The 16,534-nt window shown below is 64.6% G+C and overlaps 2 protein-coding genes across 8 annotated transcripts; both read right to left on the bottom strand.

Annotated features, from left to right (window-relative positions):
* Positions 1 to 112: 112 nt before the first annotated feature.
* LOC125628347 (P3 protein) lies at positions 113 to 5,965 on the bottom strand. 4 transcript variants are annotated; one of them, XM_048833325.2, is made up of 2 exons: positions 4,399 to 5,965; positions 113 to 1,855 (listed from the first exon to the last, which is right to left on the bottom strand). In XM_048833325.2, exons 1-2 carry the CDS (start codon positions 4,811 to 4,813, stop codon positions 441 to 443), a joined length of 1,830 nt encoding a protein of 609 aa, XP_048689282.2. In that variant the 5' UTR covers positions 4,814 to 5,965; the 3' UTR covers positions 113 to 440. The 4 variants fall into 4 exon arrangements, with proteins under 4 accessions (XP_048689282.2, XP_048689281.1, XP_048689278.1 ...); XM_048833324.2 differs by having other exon boundaries at positions 4,374 to 4,414; XM_048833321.2 differs by lacking the exon at positions 4,399 to 5,965 and adding an exon at positions 2,816 to 2,923.
* Positions 5,966 to 6,383: 418 nt separating this feature from the next.
* Positions 6,384 to 11,154, bottom strand: LOC125628227 (protein FAM3A). 4 transcript variants are annotated; one of them, XM_048833116.2, is made up of 11 exons: positions 11,060 to 11,154; positions 10,696 to 10,762; positions 10,355 to 10,465; positions 9,917 to 9,940; positions 9,653 to 9,736; positions 9,040 to 9,163; positions 8,784 to 8,842; positions 8,558 to 8,608; positions 8,144 to 8,228; positions 7,630 to 7,756; positions 6,384 to 7,193 (listed from the first exon to the last, which is right to left on the bottom strand). In XM_048833116.2, exons 2-11 carry the CDS (start codon positions 10,706 to 10,708, stop codon positions 7,095 to 7,097), a joined length of 777 nt encoding a protein of 258 aa, XP_048689073.1. In that variant the 5' UTR covers positions 10,709 to 10,762; positions 11,060 to 11,154; the 3' UTR covers positions 6,384 to 7,094. The 4 variants fall into 4 exon arrangements, with proteins under 4 accessions (XP_048689073.1, XP_048689074.1, XP_048689075.1 ...); XM_048833117.2 differs by lacking the exon at positions 9,653 to 9,736; XM_048833118.2 differs by lacking the exon at positions 10,355 to 10,465.
* Positions 11,155 to 16,534: the final 5,380 nt, after the last annotated feature.

Below are 16,534 nucleotides of genomic sequence, written 5' to 3'. Positions count from 1 at the left end.
GGTGACATCAGGGTTGTGCCTGTCCTGGCTGAGCAAAGGGAGCCCAGCTGCCTACAGCCCCCTCCTTTGCTATCTCCCACACCCCCAGTAACAGCTCCATCCACAAACGGTGTTGCTCTCTCTCCTTTATTCAAACCCTCACCTGGGTGCTCCCTCCTCCTGTAAACAGCCTAGGCCCCACATCCTGGGGGGCCACCGCCAGCAGCATAGAAAATACATCATATAAAAATAATGCTGGGTATTTAGGGCCCCATGTGAAAGACTTTGGTTTCTAACTGCCCCCGCGGGGAAGGGCCCTGGGCCCAGAGTTCCTTGTACAGAGGTCCCTGAATCCTCCCATCTCTGCCCCCAGCAGGAGGCACTCAGCGGCTGGGGAAGCACAGCCCCCTTTGCAGCTGCCTCCAGCAGGGGGCCCAGTCCCTCTCGGGGCAGGGGGGTGCTCAGGGGCTGGCTGGCGGCCGCAGCTTCTTGTAGAGGAGATGGCCCAGCACCAGCACCAGCATCTCAGCCGTGCTGCTCAGTGCCACCACGAAGGGGGCCTGGGAGGCGTAGTCGGCCTGTCGGCGGCGGAAGGAGAGCTGCAAGACCGCCAGGGCCAGCAGACTGTTCTGCACCCCCACCTCAATGCTGACCGTCCGGCGGTGTGGGCCCGGCAGTCGCAGGCAGGTGGCCAGGAGGTAGCCCAGCAGGAGGCCGAAGAGGGGCACGCTCAGTCCAGCCAGCACCACAGGGGGTCGCACGTCAGCCAGGATGAACGCCCCCATGTGGTAGGCCATGAAGAGCCCGCCTAGGATGAGGGCGAAGCTGAAGGGCTTGATGAGCAGCAGCAGCAGGCGGGCAACCCTAGGCAGCTTGCACTTCACCAGCAGGCCGGCCGAGATGGGCACCGCGATGAAGAGCAGCGTGGCCAGGATCTTGGCGAAGGGCACGTGCAGACTCTGGTGGGCACTCAGCAGCCGCCCGTAGAGCGCTGAGGAGAGCGGCATCAGCCCGGCGGCTGCCACCGTGGACAGCAGCGTCATGGAGATGGCCAGGGTGACGTCCCCGCCCAGCAGGAGGCTGTAGAGGTACCCGCCGCCCCCACCTGGCGAGGAGCAGGTGACGACCAGCCCTAGCGCCAGCGCCTTGGGCAGGGCGAAGGCCAGCGACATGAGGTAGCCGTAGAGGGGCATGGCCACAAACTGGCCCAGGATGCCCAGGAGGACGGGGTGGGGCTGGCGCGCAAGATCCCGCAGTGCCTCCAGCTCCACCTTGCAGCCAAAGGCGCACTTGTTGACGAAGATGAGGGGCAGAAGAGCGTAGAGCAGCGGGTTCTCCGAGAAGTGGCCCAACCCCGGGTGCTCCGGCTCCTCGCCTGGCAGCACTCGCACCCGGAACTCGCCTCGCTCCTCTACCAGCTGCTGCCGGTCCAGCAGGCGCAGCCGGAGCGGTGCCAGGCCAGCCAGGCCCGAGCGGATGGCCACCAGGAAGCCCCTCGCCCCACAGCACAGGGTGCTGATGTTTTCCACCGTCAGCACAGCAGGCGCCAGTGAGGCTGCGCTGAGCCGGGTACCGCCTGCCGTCCCGTTGGCGCCCGGGTAGCGGCTGGACACCACCATGATGCCCCGGCTCCTCTCGGGGAAGTCGAACTCCAGGGTGCTGCCGTCGCCCATGCTCAGGTATGTGCTGGCCGGCTGCCCCCTGGCTGGCGGGGCCCAGCAGCCCAGCAGCAGCAGGACCAGCAGGGCCTGTGCCATACCAGGGGGTCTCACAGCCCACGGGCGCCTGGTCTCCAGCGACTCTGGCACATGGGGACGTCCTTCAGCCAGGACGCGTCCGAGGCTTCTTTGCTCCGTCGCCAGGTGTCCCTGCCAACCTGGGGGGAGGGAATGGGGAGAGGAGGAGCCTGAGGGGGGATAGATGGGGGTGGGGGTGGGGTCTTGGCTGAGGCTGCTGGCTCCTGGCCGCCCACCCTGGAGCAGGGAACTGGCCGATCTGGACTGGGGGAAGGGGCAGCCCAGAGTCGGGCTGTGGGGGGAGTGCATGGGGTGGGGGTTATGGGGCAGGGGTTGTGGGGCAGGGCCGGCCATTCCCTCTCTCTTCAGCTGTGCTACAAAGTTAGTAAGAGGCAGGTAGGGAAGCTGATCACAGTCACCCCCCCAAGACACCCCATATGCATCCCTCTTCCCATAGGTAGTCCCCCTTTACACACGTGTCCTCAATATCGCCCACACCTTGCACCCTCCATCAACAAGGCACACAGGGGGCAGGGCAGCCCCAAATGCTGCCCCATCCTGTAGGATCAGAGGGGTCACAGGGTCAGGGGAGAAAGTCAAACTCCTTCAGGACCCAGCCCCAGGCTTTCCCCCACCTCCACCCAAGTTCCAGGCAAGCCCCTGCCCGCTGCCCCCCAACCCCTCCTGCTACCCCCTGCAACACCCCCACCCCAAATCCTAGCTGGACCCCTGGCCCTACAGCCCCACCACTGCGACCACCCCTAGCCCTGCCAGCGAGGGGACACAACCCCCCCGACTCTTGTCCCCCAAAAACTCCTCGTTCCAGGTGCTAGCCCTTGTAACCCTTGTACGCCCCTATCTCCTTATCCCCATCCCCCCCCGCTGCCCCATCCCCTCTCCATCTGCCCCTGCTGCCCCCAGTCCCTGCTGCCCCCCGGCCCCTCTCCCATCCCCCCTCCTGCTGCCCCCCATCCCCTCTCCCATCCCCCCGGCTCCCTGCTGCTCCCCATCCCCCCGGCCCCCCTCCCATCCCCCCGGCCCCCTGTTGCCCCCCATCCCCCCGGCCCCTCTCCCATCCCCCTCCTGCTGCCCCCCCGCACCTGGCACCGCCCCGCGGGTCCCACTTGACTCGGCAGCGTCCGGATCCCTTCGGCACCGCCCCTCTGTTGCGTCACAGTCCTGGCCCCGCCCCGCGGGACACGATCTCACAATGGTCCCACCCACCACGGAAGCGGCTGCGGACCGCAGGGGGATGGGCCTGGGGACCGGAAGTACGTTGAAAAGACAGGGCGGGACTGAGGAGTCGGTGTCCTCTGATTGGTTAGAAGTCTGCGACCTCTTTTATTCTGATTGGTGGAGCTAGGGACATTCGGACCGCTGATTGGTGAGCCTCTGCAGCCCTGTCTTCTAATTGGTGGAACTACGATCCCTGTGCTCTGAGTAGCTGTCCCCCTGCATCCCCCACCCGCCAGGCTCTGATTGGTGTGACGTAAGTACCCTGGCTGCTGAGTGGTGGGGCCTGGCCTTTCCCCATCCTGTGATTGGTGGGATTAGGGCCCCCCCCAAAAGCGTGTGTCAGTCACAGGGGCGGGGCGGGCGCGGCCTAGCAAACCCCAGGGCCCCAAACTCCCCCCAGGGCCCGGCCCCGGCCAAACCCGGGCCCGGCGGGGCCTCCCCCACCCGGCCTCCCCCCAGGGCCCGGCCCCGGCCCCGGCCAAACCCGAGCTCGGCCATGGCCCGGCGGGGCCTCCCCCACCCGGCCTCCCCCCAGGGCCCGGGCCCGGCCAAACCCGGGCCCGGCGGGGCCTCCCCCACCCGGCCTCCCCCCAGGGCCCGGCCCCGGCCCCGGCCATGGCCCGGCGAGGCCTCCCCCACCCGGCCTCCCCCCAGGGCCCGGCCCCGGCCAAACCCGGGCCCGGCCCCAGCTCGGGCATGGCCCGGCGGGGCCTCCCCTACCCGGCCTCCCCCCAGGGCCCGGGCCCGGCCCCAGCTCGGCCATGGCCCGGCGGGGCCTCCCCCACCCGGCCTCCCCCCAGGGCCCGGCCCCGGCCAAACCCGGGCCCGGCGGGGGCCTCCCCCGCCCGGCCCCAGCTCGGCCATGGCCCGGCGGGGCCTCCCCCACCCGGCCTCCCCCCAGGGCCCGGCCCCGGCCAAACCCGGGCCCGGCGGGGGCCTCCCCCGCCCGGCCCCAGCTCGGCCATGGCCCGGCGGGGCCTCCCCCACCCGGCCTCCCCCCAGGGCCCGGCCCCGGCCAAACCCGGGCCCGGCGGGGCCTCCCCCACCCGGCCTCCCCCCAGGGCCCGGCCCCAGCTCGGCCATGGCCCGGCGGGGCCTCCCCTACCCGGCCTCCCTCCAGGGCCCGGCCCCGGCCAAACCCGGGCCCGGCGGGGGCCTCCCCCACCCGGCCTCCCCCCAGGGCCCGGCCCCGGCCAAACCCGGGCCGGGCGGGGGCCTCCCCCCAGGGCCCGGCCCCAGCTCGGCCATGGCCTGGCGGGCCCTCCCCCACCCGGCCTCCCCCCAGGGCCCGGCCCCGGCCAAACCCGGGCCCGGCGGGCCCTCCCCCACCCGGCCTCCGCCCAGGGCCCGGCCCCGGCCAAACCCGGGCCCGGCAGGCCCTCCCCCACCCGGCCTCCCCCCAGGGCCCGGCCCCGGCCATACCCGGGCCCGGCGGGGCCTCCCCTACCCGGCCTCTGCCCAGGGCCTGGCGCCGCCCCTGCTGCTCGTTCTTTCTCTTTTCCTCTCCCTGGGGCTGGGGAACGTGTCACCAATCCGCAGGCACCTGCGGCTTGTCTTTCTGCCAGGCCCAGTCGCTGCCCAGGAGCAGCCAGGGGGGCTTTGTTGCCACCCTTCACTCCTGGAGCTTGGCCTAGAGCCTCCCAGGCGGCGGCCTCCCTCGCCCTGGCCCCAGGTCTTATCCTGATTGCTGCCCATGATTTGTCTGACTCCTGCCTCGGAGCCCTCGCCAGGATCAGGCAGCCACGGGGCTCAACCCTGGTCGGACACAGAAAAAGCCAGTCCCAGAGCCTCAGCGCTGACCAACCATGCAAGTCCACAGGCCCAGACAGACCCATGGCAGGGGAGAATGACTGGCAGAACATCCCACTGTGGGTGGAGTGGGATGGGGTGGAGTGGGAGCCACCTCACAGGCCAGAGTTTTAGACTCATCTCAACACGTTGGTCCCACCCCCTGGAGCCCCCACAAGGACGAAGCCCTCCATGCTCTGAGAAGACTCTTGCTCATGTGATTGCCAGCTGGGGCGCAGGGGAGGATGGTGATCAAAGGCAGAGGGCTCAGGGAAGATCCCCAAGAATGATCAAGGGCTACAAAACCTGCCTTCCAGCAAGAGACACCAGAACATAAGAATGGCCATACTGGGTCAGCCCAAAGGTCCATCTCCCCCCATCTCCCAACAGTGGCCAAAGCCAGGTGCCCCAGAGGGAATGAACAGAACAGGTAATCCCCAAATGATCCATCCCGTCACCCACTCCCAGCTTCTGGCAAACAGAGGCTAGAGACACATCGCTGCCATCCTGGCTAATAGCCATTGATGGACATATTCTCCATGAATTTATCTAGTTCTTTATTGAACGCTGTTATAGTCTTGGCCTTCACAACATCCTCTGGCAAAGAGTTCCACAGGCTGACTGTGCCTTGTGTGAAGAAATACTCCCTTTTGTTTGTTTTAAACCTGCTGCCTATTCATTTCATTTGGCGACCCCTAGTTCTTGTGTTATGAGAAGGAGTAAATAACACTTCCTTATTTACTTTCTCCACACCAATCATGATTTTATAGACCTCTATCATATCCCCCCTTAGTCGTCTCTTTTCCAAGCTGAAAAGTCCCAGTCTTATGAATCTCTCCTCATATGGCAGGCTGTTACTCTGAAACATCTCCTCATACGATAGCTGTTCCATGCCCCGAATCATTTTTTTGCCCTTTGCTGAACCTTTCCTATATATCTTTTTTGAGATGGAGTGACCACATCTGCCCACAATATTCAAGATGTATGGTTTCAGAGTAACAGCCGTGTTAGTCTGTATTCGCAAAAAGAAAAGGAGTACTTGTGGCACCTTAGAGACTAACCAATTTGTTTGAGCATGAGCTTTCGTGAGCTACAGCTCACTTCATCGGATGCATACCGTGGAAACTGCAGCAGACATTATATACACACAGGTTTCAGAGTAACAGCCGTGTTAGTCTGTATTCGCAAAAAGAAAAGGAGTACTTGTGGCACCTTAGAGACTAACCAATTTATTTGAGCATAAGCTTTCGTGAACTACAGCTCACTTCATGAATGAAGTGATGAAGTGAGCTGTAGCTCACAAAAGCTTATGCTCAAATAAATTGGTTAGTCTCTAAGGTGCCACAAGTACTCCTTTTCTTTATTCAAGATGTAGGCATCCAATGGTTTTAATATAGAGGCAACATGATATTTTCTGTCTTATTATCTATCCCTTTCCTAATGATTCCCAACAGTCTGTTTGCTTTTTTGACTGCTGCTGCACATTGAGTTGATGTGTTCAGAGAACTAGCCACAGTGACTCCAAGATTTCTTTCTTGAGTAGTAACAGCTAATTTAGCCCCCATTATTTTATATAGACAGTTGGGATTATGTTTCCCAATGTGCATTACTTTGTATTTATCAACATTGAATTTCCTCTGCCAGTAGGTTGCCCAGACCCCAGTTTATTCAGTTTCACACAGAATTTAAAGGTTGACGATCTCCCTCTCTCAGGACCTCATGGGGCACAAACATTAGGCGAGAGGCTCTTCAGTCTAGCAGAAGAAAGGCCACAACCCCCTCCACCTCTGCCCCCCATCACACCAGCCCCCAAGGATGGACAACAGCCTCTGCTCTCTCTGCACTGCATTTATTCAGACCCCATGGAGGGCCCAGGCCATGGGAGGTTACAGACCCCTCTGCCCTCGAGCTAGAAAACCCCCTGCAGTTTCCCCTCTCAGCAGAGGGGGACACCACTGAATCACCACACCAGGGAGGGGACTGGCCCAAGCAGACCCCCATCCCTGCCAGGCTAGAATTGAGGGCATCGCTCTCCAAGGAGTGGTGATAATTTCAGGGTAGAGAGCAGGGAACGAGCCCCCCCACAACCATCAGTAAGGCAAGGAATGCACCTGGGCTTAACGCCTGCCTGGGGGAATAAGGCACTTAGAAGGGACGGGGCCTGCAATCCCCAGCCGCCCAGTGAGAAAATCAGTGCGGCAGGCACCCCACCAGAAACAGCCTGGCCCATCCTTGGGGGAGCTGGAGAAAGGGGGCTCCCTGCCAGACCTGCCCACAGACTCAAGGAGCAAGCCCCCCTCCCTGTCATGGTGCAGTGTCCCCACGCCTCGGGTTCCAGGGGTGGGGGTGGGGGGATCACTGGCCATCAGCCTTTTTTTGCGGGATGCAGCCCTCTATCTCCAGTGCCTCCGGCCAGCCCTCATACTTGTTGGTGCTCTTGCTGTTCTTGGTGTGCTGGGGGAAGGGACAACCCACGTTAAGGCAGAGAAGGGGCCGCCTGGCTTCTCTACCCCCCCCCCCTCAGTCCCAGGGGCCCCCAGCCTCTTCCTGCCCCCCACAAACTGTGACCAACACACCCCCAGCTTCTCTACTCCCCTAAGTCCCAGGATCCCCCAACCTCTCCCACCGAAGCTGTGACCCACCCCACCCCCAGCCCCCTCAGCTTCTCCATCTCCCTCAGTCCCAGGGTCCCCCAGACTCTTCCCCCATCTGAAGCTGTGACCCATTCCCCACCCCCCCAGGCCTCCACTCATGGGAGTCTCTGCGGGCATGACAGGACACCCGCTGGCTGACCTCAGGTCTGCCCTTGGGAAGGCAATCAGCTGGGGACAGGGAGAGGAGTGGGGCTGGGCCCCTGGCGAGGGGGAAACGGGAGGGTGGAGGGGCTCACCTGCTCGAAGGGGCTTTTGTCCTGCACCCCTTTGGCCCCCACAAAGACCCAGCTGTCACGGAAGCCGAGCTCCTTGGCCACGCTGCTGCCGAGCTCGCTGAAAATCCTCCGTGTCTCTTCGTTCATCCTGGGGGCAGAGCCCTGGCTCAGCGGGAGGATCTGGGCCCCGCACGGAGCCAGCCAGGGCCCCCACCTTGGGGCTGGATGGGAGCTGGCACCCGCCAGATGGGAAAGACCCCAGGCCCCATTCCCCTGAGCCAGCGAGTCCCTGCCCTGGGGCCAGATGGAAGCTGGTGACCCCTAGAGGGGACAGGTCCCATATCCTTCCCTCTGAGCCAGCCAGGGCCCCCACCACTGGCCCGGAGTCTGGATGGTAGCCAGCACCCTTAGAGGGGTGAGGCCCCAGGCCCCATTCCCACCCCCACAAGCCAGCCAGTCCCCGCCCTGGGGACAGATGGGAGCTGGCGCCCCCCCAGAGGGGAAAGGCCCCACTGGGCCTGCGTCCCACACCCACTTTGTGGCTGGGTCGTCATATGAGGCCACGAACACCAGGGTCCCCTCGTGCAGCGGTCGAATGAACTTCAGCAGCTCGTTGACATCTGGGGTGAAAGATGCAGGGGTGAGCGCAGGCCTGGGCCCCCCGACCCACAGGGTTCCCCTGAGCCTCCCCCCATGTTCCTGCCTGTCACACAGACCTCCCGTGCCAGGGTCTCCCAGCTGGAGCCCCCATGGACTTCCCCCCCCTCCCCACAACATCCTCAGCCCTCCTGCTACACAGGGATCCCGAGCCTCTCCCCCCCACCCACCCACACATTCCTGCCTCTCACACAGACTCACCATCCCCTGCGCCAGGGTCTGGAGCCCCCTCAGATCCTCTCCCTCCGCCCCAAGTCCCCCCACAACATCCTCAGGTGCTGGCCCCCCTCACCTCCAGCCCACATGTCGAAGAACCTGGCATCAATGAGCTCCCCATTGACCCCTGGAACCAGAGAGAGAGAGTCAGAGCTCACCCTGCTGCAGCCCCCTCCCCTCCCCCCCCCCGTTCCCCAGGCCAGCCCCTCTTTCCCAGCCCCCGTGCCCCCTCCGCAGTCCCCTCTTCCTCAGCTCCACACCCAGGCCACAACAATGTTCCCCCCTCCTGCCCCACCACTCACCATTCACTAGGGCGATGTTCAGGCCCCGCCCTACATTGTTCTTCACACTGCTCATTAGCCTGGAATGAAAGTGAGGTGAGAACAGCCCCACAGCGGAGCCTGGGTTCTCTCCCTGGCTCTGGGAGGGACATGCAGTCTGGTGGGTTGGAGAGGGGCTGGGAGCCCGGACTCCTGGGTTCTCCCCACAGTTCTGCCCCTAATTAGTATGCTGCCTTCTCTCACCTCCCAATGCTGAGCCCCGAACCCCACGACTCACATTTTATCCTCCAGGCAGATCTTGGGCCCGATGACGTTGGCGGCGCCGCTGACCAGGCGGAAGGCGAGATGCAGCTCGGGGCAGGGCTGTGGGAGGCCGCACTTGTACCTCCTGGGTCGCGGCTCTGGGCAGGGGGTGGTGAGATGTGGGTAGGTCGCCAAGACACCCTAATGTCAAACACCCCCCCCCCCCATGGTCTCCTGGGCTCGACAGCTCCCACACCAGTCAAGGGTGCCATGTCCCTGCCATGGGGGGTGTGGGGGGGGAAGGGGCTCCTGGGAGGGGGATGCTGGTGCAGGAACGTGAGCTGAGCTGGGGGATAGGGGACCAAGGGAGTCACCTGTGAAATGAGGTGGTACTCCAACCTCACCCTATGGGACTGCGACACCCTCCACCCCAGCCAGTAGGGACACCTGGGGTGATGCACTGGGGTCCCCGCCCCTGTATCTGGGACCCAGCCCCCTGCTACCACAGGCCCCCATGGGGTCCCTGCTTCCGGCCTGCGACCCAGCCCCCCGCTGCCCCCCCTCCCCCCACCGCAGGGTCCCTGCTCCCAGCCTGGGACCCAGCCCTCTGCTACCGCTGCCCCCGACCGCACAGGCCAGAGACTCACTGTTGTGTCTGCTTCTGGCTCCCGCCCTGCCTGAGGGGGCGGCGCTGGCCCGAAGGGGCACAGCCGAGCTGCCCCAGCCTGACACTGGGGGCAAGAAGAGAGGGGGCTGGTGAGGGGAGGGGAGAGCACCCTGGAGCCCTGCCCCCCTCCTCTCCCCAGACTGGGCCTCCAGCCAGGACCCCCTGTCCCCCACATGGCACAAATCCAGGGGGGAGCAGGACAAGCCCCTGCTCTGGTGTAGCAGCCCCTCCACCAGTCACTCACCTGCTGTGGAGGGGTTGTCAGGGCCTGTGAGGAGAGAAAGAACAGCTGCAGTGACCCACAGCGCAGTGTTCCCGCCCCACCCTGCCCCCCCCCGTGGCGGGTCCAGAACTTGGTCCCAACATCCTTTCCCCTGCTGCTTGGGGGTCAGGAGTCTGCCCCAGGGGAAGATCCTCCCCCCAACCCTGTCAGGATTCAGGGCCTTGTATCACAGCACTGGGCAGGGTCATCCCCTGTGAAACTCCCGGCCACAAGACAATCGAGCGTCCTTGCTGGGGAAGGGGGGACACTACAGCCCCTGCCCGCCCCATCCCAGGGGCAGATCCCTCCAGGGGGCAACCCTGCTCCTGCCGCTATAGCCATGGATGATGTTGCCCTGTGGAATTGCCTGCCACAAGGTGCCTGGCTATCATGGCTGGGGGTGCGGGGCCCAGCTCTTACTGCTGAGGAGCTGCTGGAGGCGAGAGAAGCCACTCTGGGTGCCCAGCAGAAGGCTGACGAGGATCCAGGTGAGCCCAGCGGTGAGGACGATCACCACCACGCGCAGGGGGCCTGGGGGGAGGGAAGGAGGGGATCAGAGCCAGGGCATAGGGTTAGGGGCCCCCCTCAGTGCAAACCTAGCCCCGGCATCCAACCCTCCACCCCACTGCCCACACCCAGCTGGTACGACCCCTGCACCCACACCACCCCCCCAGCTGGTACGACCCCCCCATCCAACCCAGCCCCCCCCAGCTGGTACGTCCCCCGCACCCACACCAGCCCCCCCCCCCCGAGCCTCTCACCTGCCAATCTCATGGCACCATCCAAGGGGCCCCTGGGAGGGGGAGTCTAAGCCCAGAGGAACGGGAGCTGGAAGGGAAGTGACGGGTCCGTCAGAGTCCAGAACCGGCCCAAATCCTGTGACCCTCCCCTCTCACCTGCCCCACAGCCCCCCCATCCCCCGAGTGTACCCCATCCCCCCAATACCCTCACACCCCGCTTCCCCCAACAGCCCCCCATCTCCCCCAGGGTACCGCAGCCCCAGAGTCCCCCATAAACCCGATACACCCTGTGTGCCCCCCATCGCCCCCCCCGATACTATCACACACCCCGCCTCAGCCCCCTCCGCCAGCCCCCCAATCCTCCTGACCCCCGAGCGCTGCTCACTTGGCGGCTGCGGCTCCGGCGGACCCCGGCCCGGAACAGGGAGGAACCGAGCGAGCCCCAGAACCCGCCTCCAGATCCCACCGGCCCCGCCCGCTAGGACCCGCCCCCGGCTCCGCCCCCCGCCTATATCCAGCCTCTGGCTCCGCCTCCCGCCTATATCCAGCCTCTGGCTCCGCCCCCCGCCCCGCTAGGACCCGCCTCCGGCTCCAGCTCCGCCCCCCGCCTATATCCAGCCTCCAGGTCCGCCCCTGGCTCCGCCCCCCGCCTATATCCACCCTCCGGCTCTGCCCCCGCTGGGTCTCGCCTCCGGCTCCGCCCCCCGCCTATATCCAGCCTCCAGCTCCGCCCCCGCCCCGCTGGGTCTCGTCTCCGGCTCCGCCCCCCGCCTATATCCAGCCTCCAGCTCCGCCCCTGGCTCCATCTCCCGTCTTTATGGACCCCCGGCTCCGCCCCCGCCCGTGGCTCCGCCCCCGCCCCGCTGGGACCTGCCTCCGGCTCCGCCCCCCGACTATATCCACCCTCCGGCTCCGCCCCCCGCTCCTGGCTCCGCCCTCGCCCCCCGCCCCACTGGGACCCTCCCCGGCCTCGTCCCCAGAGCCCAGCTTGCCCCTCATTGCGAGGGGCGGGGTCTGGGGCAGGTGGGGCAGATTGGAGTTCCCAGTGGGGGCACACAGAGAGGCTGAAATGGGGGGGGAGGGGTCTGTTAATTAGTCCGTAATTATAGCCGGCCGGACAAGTGGTGACAAAGTGGGGGTCTTCTAGGGCAAGTGGGGGCTCTTCCTGTGGGAGGATGGAGAAAAGTGGGGGGAATCTCTCCCTCGTGGAGGGGCCCAGGACACCGGGGTCCTATTCCCAGGAACAGCCCCATGGGCCCATCTAGCCGTGTCCCGGCTGCCTTAATGCTGTGATGCCCCAGCAGAAAATGTATGAACCTTGGAAATGTGGGGAGCAAGCTGTTCACATGCCTCACCCCAGAAGTGGCTGCATCTCAGCACCGGGAAAAGAGTCTCCATATAACCAGCTCCTGTGCCCTGCCATGGGGGGGGGCGTGGCTCAGCGCTGGGCAAGGGATCACTGTATAACCAGCCCCCGCCCCACCTAAGAGGAGCCGCGAGCCAGTGCTGGGCGAGGGGTCCCCGTATAATCAGACCCTGCCAGAGCTGGCCACATCTGAGTGCTGGAGTTTGAGGGTTAACAGACACACGCACACACCCTGCACGCCCCAGATGTGTTGGTGCGCTCTTTTTTACCACCTCCTATTCCTCTAAGGGCTATGGATATGCCCCGACCCACATGGGACCCAGTCAAGCCCGAGCCTTCAGTGCTGTCCAGTGGCAGGGAGTCCCACCGGCTCTCGGTGAACAAACTACTTCCCTCCCCCATGGGCCACCAGCAGCAACCACCACCCCCTTTCCAGGTGGCACTTTAGCCTGTCCCCTCCAAGGGAAAATAAATTGCAACCTTCTCCCTCCATCTCCATACCAGGACTCCTGGGTTCTCGCCCCGCTCTGGGGGTGCAAAAGTATTTCTTCTATGGACGTGGGGCTGGGAGACGCTGGCAGCTCTGAGCTCCTCTTCAACCACCGCCGAGCCGCTTTGTGCCCGGCAGAGGGCGCTGTCGTATCAGCCCGGAGACGCTGGGGCGAGGCCCTGGGGCGCTGACATTTCTGCTGGTTTTCCAGCCCCTGGTGCGGGAACCCAGGTGGGAGCCTGCTGGGTCCTGGTATAAACAGCCCACCCCCCGCTCCCCTCCCAGAGCTGGGGAGAGAACCCAGGAGTCCTGGCTCCCAGCCCCCCCCCCCCCGCTCTAACCCACCAGACCCCGCTCCCCTCTCAGAGTTGGGAGAGAACCCAGGAGTCCTGGCTCCCAGCCCTCGCCCCCCCGCACTCTAACCCACCAGACCCAGCTCCCCTCCCAGAGCTGGGGAGAGAACCCAGGAGTCCTGGCTCCCAGCCCCCCCCCCCCCGCTCTAACCCACCAGACCCCGCTCCCCTCTCAGAGTTGGGAGAGAACCCAGGAGTCCTGGCTCCCAGCCCTCGCCCCCCCGCACTCTAACCCACCAGACCCAGCTCCCCTCCCAGAGCTGGGGAGAGAACCCAGGAGTCCTGTCTCCCAGCCCCCCGCTCTAACCCACCAGACCCCGCTCCCCTCTCAGAGTTGGGAGAGAACCCAGGAGTCCTGGCTCCCAGCCCTCGCCCCCCCGCACTCTAACCCACCAGACCCAGTTCCCCTCCCAGAGCTGGGGAGAGAACCCAGGAGTCCTGGCTCCCAGCCCCCGCTCTAACCCACCAGACCCTGCTCCCCTCTCAGAGTTGGGAGAGAACCCAGGAGTCCTGGCTCCCAGCCCTCGCCCCCCGCACTCTAACCCACCAGACCCAGCTCCCCTCCCAGAGCTGGGGAGAGAACCCAGGAGTCCTGGCTCCCAGCTTCTCCCCACCCCTCCCCATTGGCTTAGCCAGCCGCAAGTCACTGTGCATCAAGCGATTAATGTGCTAAAAGCCCCGTGGATCATAATTAATCTTTAGGAACCAGGTTTGCGCTTGCCACAACTATCGCCCCTCCCCCATCCATGTCAGGGGAGATTTATGGGGCGGGGTGGGGGGGAGAGGAGCAAGGGATGGGTCTGGAACGTGTCTGAGGTTTGCATTGCAGGCGAGCGGTACATCCTGGGGGTGGGCATGGACGTGCCTCCCCCCGAGACCCCAATCCAACAGCCCCACCAGCCACGCACCCCTCTGCTCAACCTCCCCTGCCCCCATCCCCCCCACCACCCTGCCCATGTCTCCTGGCACACACACACACGCACCACCCCTCCGGCCCTGGGAGAGGCAGGGACCCCCCCGAGAATTGTTGGAAAAGGACCCACAACAGTACTCAGCATTTCTGCTGCATCTTTGTGATATCACAGTGCTGGGCCTGCCTTAATGAGAGTGCGGAGAGGGGTGTGGCTGCAGCCCTCCCTCACCGGGCAAACTGAGGCACTTGGGGCTGATGTATGAACCCAGCCCCCCCCCCCCCATACACTGCAACCTACTTCCCCCCAGAGCCAGGGAGAGAACCCAGGAGTAGCTTCTCGCCAGGCCCCAAGGTTGTGTTATTAGCTGGGGCCTTGGCATGGCTCAGGCAGGGTGACATTAACGATGCTGGAACTGTTATTAATGGGGCTGGGGTCTGGCTGGGTGAAGGGGCTAATGAATAGGGCTGGCACCATGCCAGGCTGAGCTGGGAACCAGGAGCGTAGCCAGGGGCCAGAGCCAAGCCGGCGCCCTAAGGGAGAAAGGCTCCAGTGCCCCATTCCCAGCCCCCTGAGCCAGCCACAGCTTGAACCCATAATCCCTGCCCAGACCCCCCCCCACATGCCCCCCCCCATTTTGGGGTAGGTCCCTCTCCTCCTTATAGGATCCTGGCACTGAGCTGAGGACACCTCCCCCAACCCCCCAATTCCTGTTATCCTGGGGGGAGGGGTTGTTTGGCACCACCCAGCTACCAGCTCAGCCCTGCCTGGCCCCACCCTACCCCCCTGGTACCAGATTTATGGTTCCGCCACTTGTTCCCACAGGGTTTTTTTTGAGATTGGAACGTTAAAAATGCCTTTACGAGGCCATTAGCTGAGGGAGGGCTCTGGTGAGGCTTTCAGGAAGCAGGGGACCAGAGCTGGGACTCCCCCACTGGGTGCAATCCCCCCCATTATATGGGTCCCACCATCTGTACGGGGTCTCCCCAGTGGGCCTGGGTGTGCAAAGGGCCAGGCTGGGGCAGCACCCACAGCCCGGGCTGGCGAGGCCAGTCAAGGCCTGTGTCAGGAGCAGCCGTGTCCCCGCACCAGACATGCAGCCAGTGCTAACCCTCTGCCCCCCAGCTCTTCCCCGTCCCTGCAGCCTGAGCCACAGCCCCCATCCCAGCCCTGCCCCCATCTCCGCTCCTGCCCCACAGTCCCTGGCCTCCCAGCTCTTCCCAGCCCCCCAACTGATCCTGCAGCCCCCCACTGCTCTGTTTCTCCCCCCCTTACCCCTGGGACTGGGCACGCATGTTGCTCTGTAGAATTAACCTCAAGGTTTTGGCTCCAGCAGCTGATACCCCCTCGTGTCACCCCCAAAACGCCACCTTGCTGCTGGGGTGCAGCATCAGCTGCCAGTAACCCTGCTGGAGCTGCCGAAACCAGGCCCTTTGATGTGATTATCCTCCTGCCTGACCTGACAGCCAGAGCTGGGGGGTGCTGGGGAGGCAGGGAGTGGGGCAGGGGGCTGGGCAGAGGAAGTTCTCCCTTGGCAGGCAGGGCTGGCGGGGCACCCTGGGGCAGGGAGCGGGGTAGGACGCTGGGCAGGGGACATTCTCCCTTGGCAGGAAGGGCTGGGTGCTGGGGAGGCGCCGTGGGGCAGGGAGTGGGGTTGGGGGCTGGGCAGGGGATGCTCTCCCCTCACAGGCAGGGCCGGGCACCAGGGGGTGCTGTGCTGCCCAGCCCCGTCTCCCAGCCAAACTGTAAACTGGGCTTTCCCTGCTTAGCAGGAGCCTGGTTAGGCAGCTCCAACTACAGCTGACAGGTGTGTGTGGGGGGGTCCCAGGGGAGCTCCCCCTCCCCCCCGCCTCTGTCCATTAACCTCCCATCAGCTGCCTGGCCAGAGAGCAGATGAATAATTAATAATCAACAGGCACAGATGGTGCAAGCTCCAGGGGGAGCCCAAGGCAGGGCTGGCAGGGGCTGCGGGTTGGGAGTGAGGGGCACCAGCGGGGCTGGGGGGAGCCCAGGGCCGGGCTAGCAGGGGCTGCAGGTCGGGAGTGAGGGGCACCAGCGGGGCTGGGGGGAGCCCAGGGCCGGGCTAGCAGGGGCTGCGGGTCGGGAGCGAGGGGCACCGGCAGCGCTGGGGGGAGCCCAGTTGGGAGTGAAGGGAATGGGGGCCTGGCTTCGTTTAAATCTTCCTTTAATTCCCCCTCCCCACCCAGAACTGAAGGCCCATCACTTATTCATCCAGCTGCCTCCACGGCATCTTTCACCTCCCACCCCTCCTGCCTCCTAAGGCAGATGCCAGAGTGGGGCCGGGCACGGGCCCCGAATCCCTCCCGCCCCATCTGAGGCAGAGTGAAATTTCCGCCCTGACCCATCCCAGCTCCAGCAACGGCACCAGCAAGCAGCTCCTCCTGGGAGAGAAACTGCCCCTCTTCCTGCCCTCAGCAGTATTATCGGGGAAGCCCGCGCCTCCTGGGTCCTGGGCCTGTTCTGTTCTTTTCCTGTTGTCCAGTGGCAGGCAGTTCCACCGGCTGGTCGAGCATCACGCTTCAGTCAGATTTGGACAGCAGCCCTCATGCTGGCGTTCGGTGTTAGAACTCTCCCCTCTAGCCCTGCTCTGTTGGGGGGGGTCACTGACGGGGACACCCCAATCTCCGTCAGGGGGGATGTCTGTGCAGCACCCCCCGTATGGTAGATAAGCCCCCCCAACACAATGATCCAGTTCCGGGGGGGGGGGGGGGAGAGGGGG

The sequence above is a fragment of the Caretta caretta genome, chromosome 23 (assembly GCF_965140235.1).
Source record: "Caretta caretta isolate rCarCar2 chromosome 23, rCarCar1.hap1, whole genome shotgun sequence".
NCBI classification, from domain to species: Eukaryota; Metazoa; Chordata; order Testudines; family Cheloniidae; genus Caretta; species Caretta caretta.
Note: the sequence above shows the minus strand (reverse complement) of the source record. Positions and strands in the feature narration are given on the sequence as shown.

Excerpts from the sequence above, each read along its gene's own strand:
- LOC125628227 (XM_048833116.2), bottom strand. Across the intron at positions 8,843-9,039 it reads ATCTGCCTGGAGGATAAAAT|GCTAATGAGCAGTGTGAAGA; the intron begins GTGAGTCGTGGG and ends CTTTCATTCCAG. Across the intron at positions 7,194-7,629 it reads ACAAAAGCCCCTTCGAGCAG|CACACCAAGAACAGCAAGAG; the intron begins GTGAGCCCCTCC and ends CCCTTCCCCCAG.
- LOC125628347 (XM_048833325.2), bottom strand. The coding sequence starts at position 4,813 with ATGTTCTGCCAGTCATTCTCCCCTGCCATGGGTCTGTCTGGGCCTGTG. Across the intron at positions 1,856-4,398 it reads AGGCCCTGGGCAGAGGCCGG|GTTGGCAGGGACACCTGGCG; the intron begins GTAGGGGAGGCC and ends CCCTCCCCCCAG.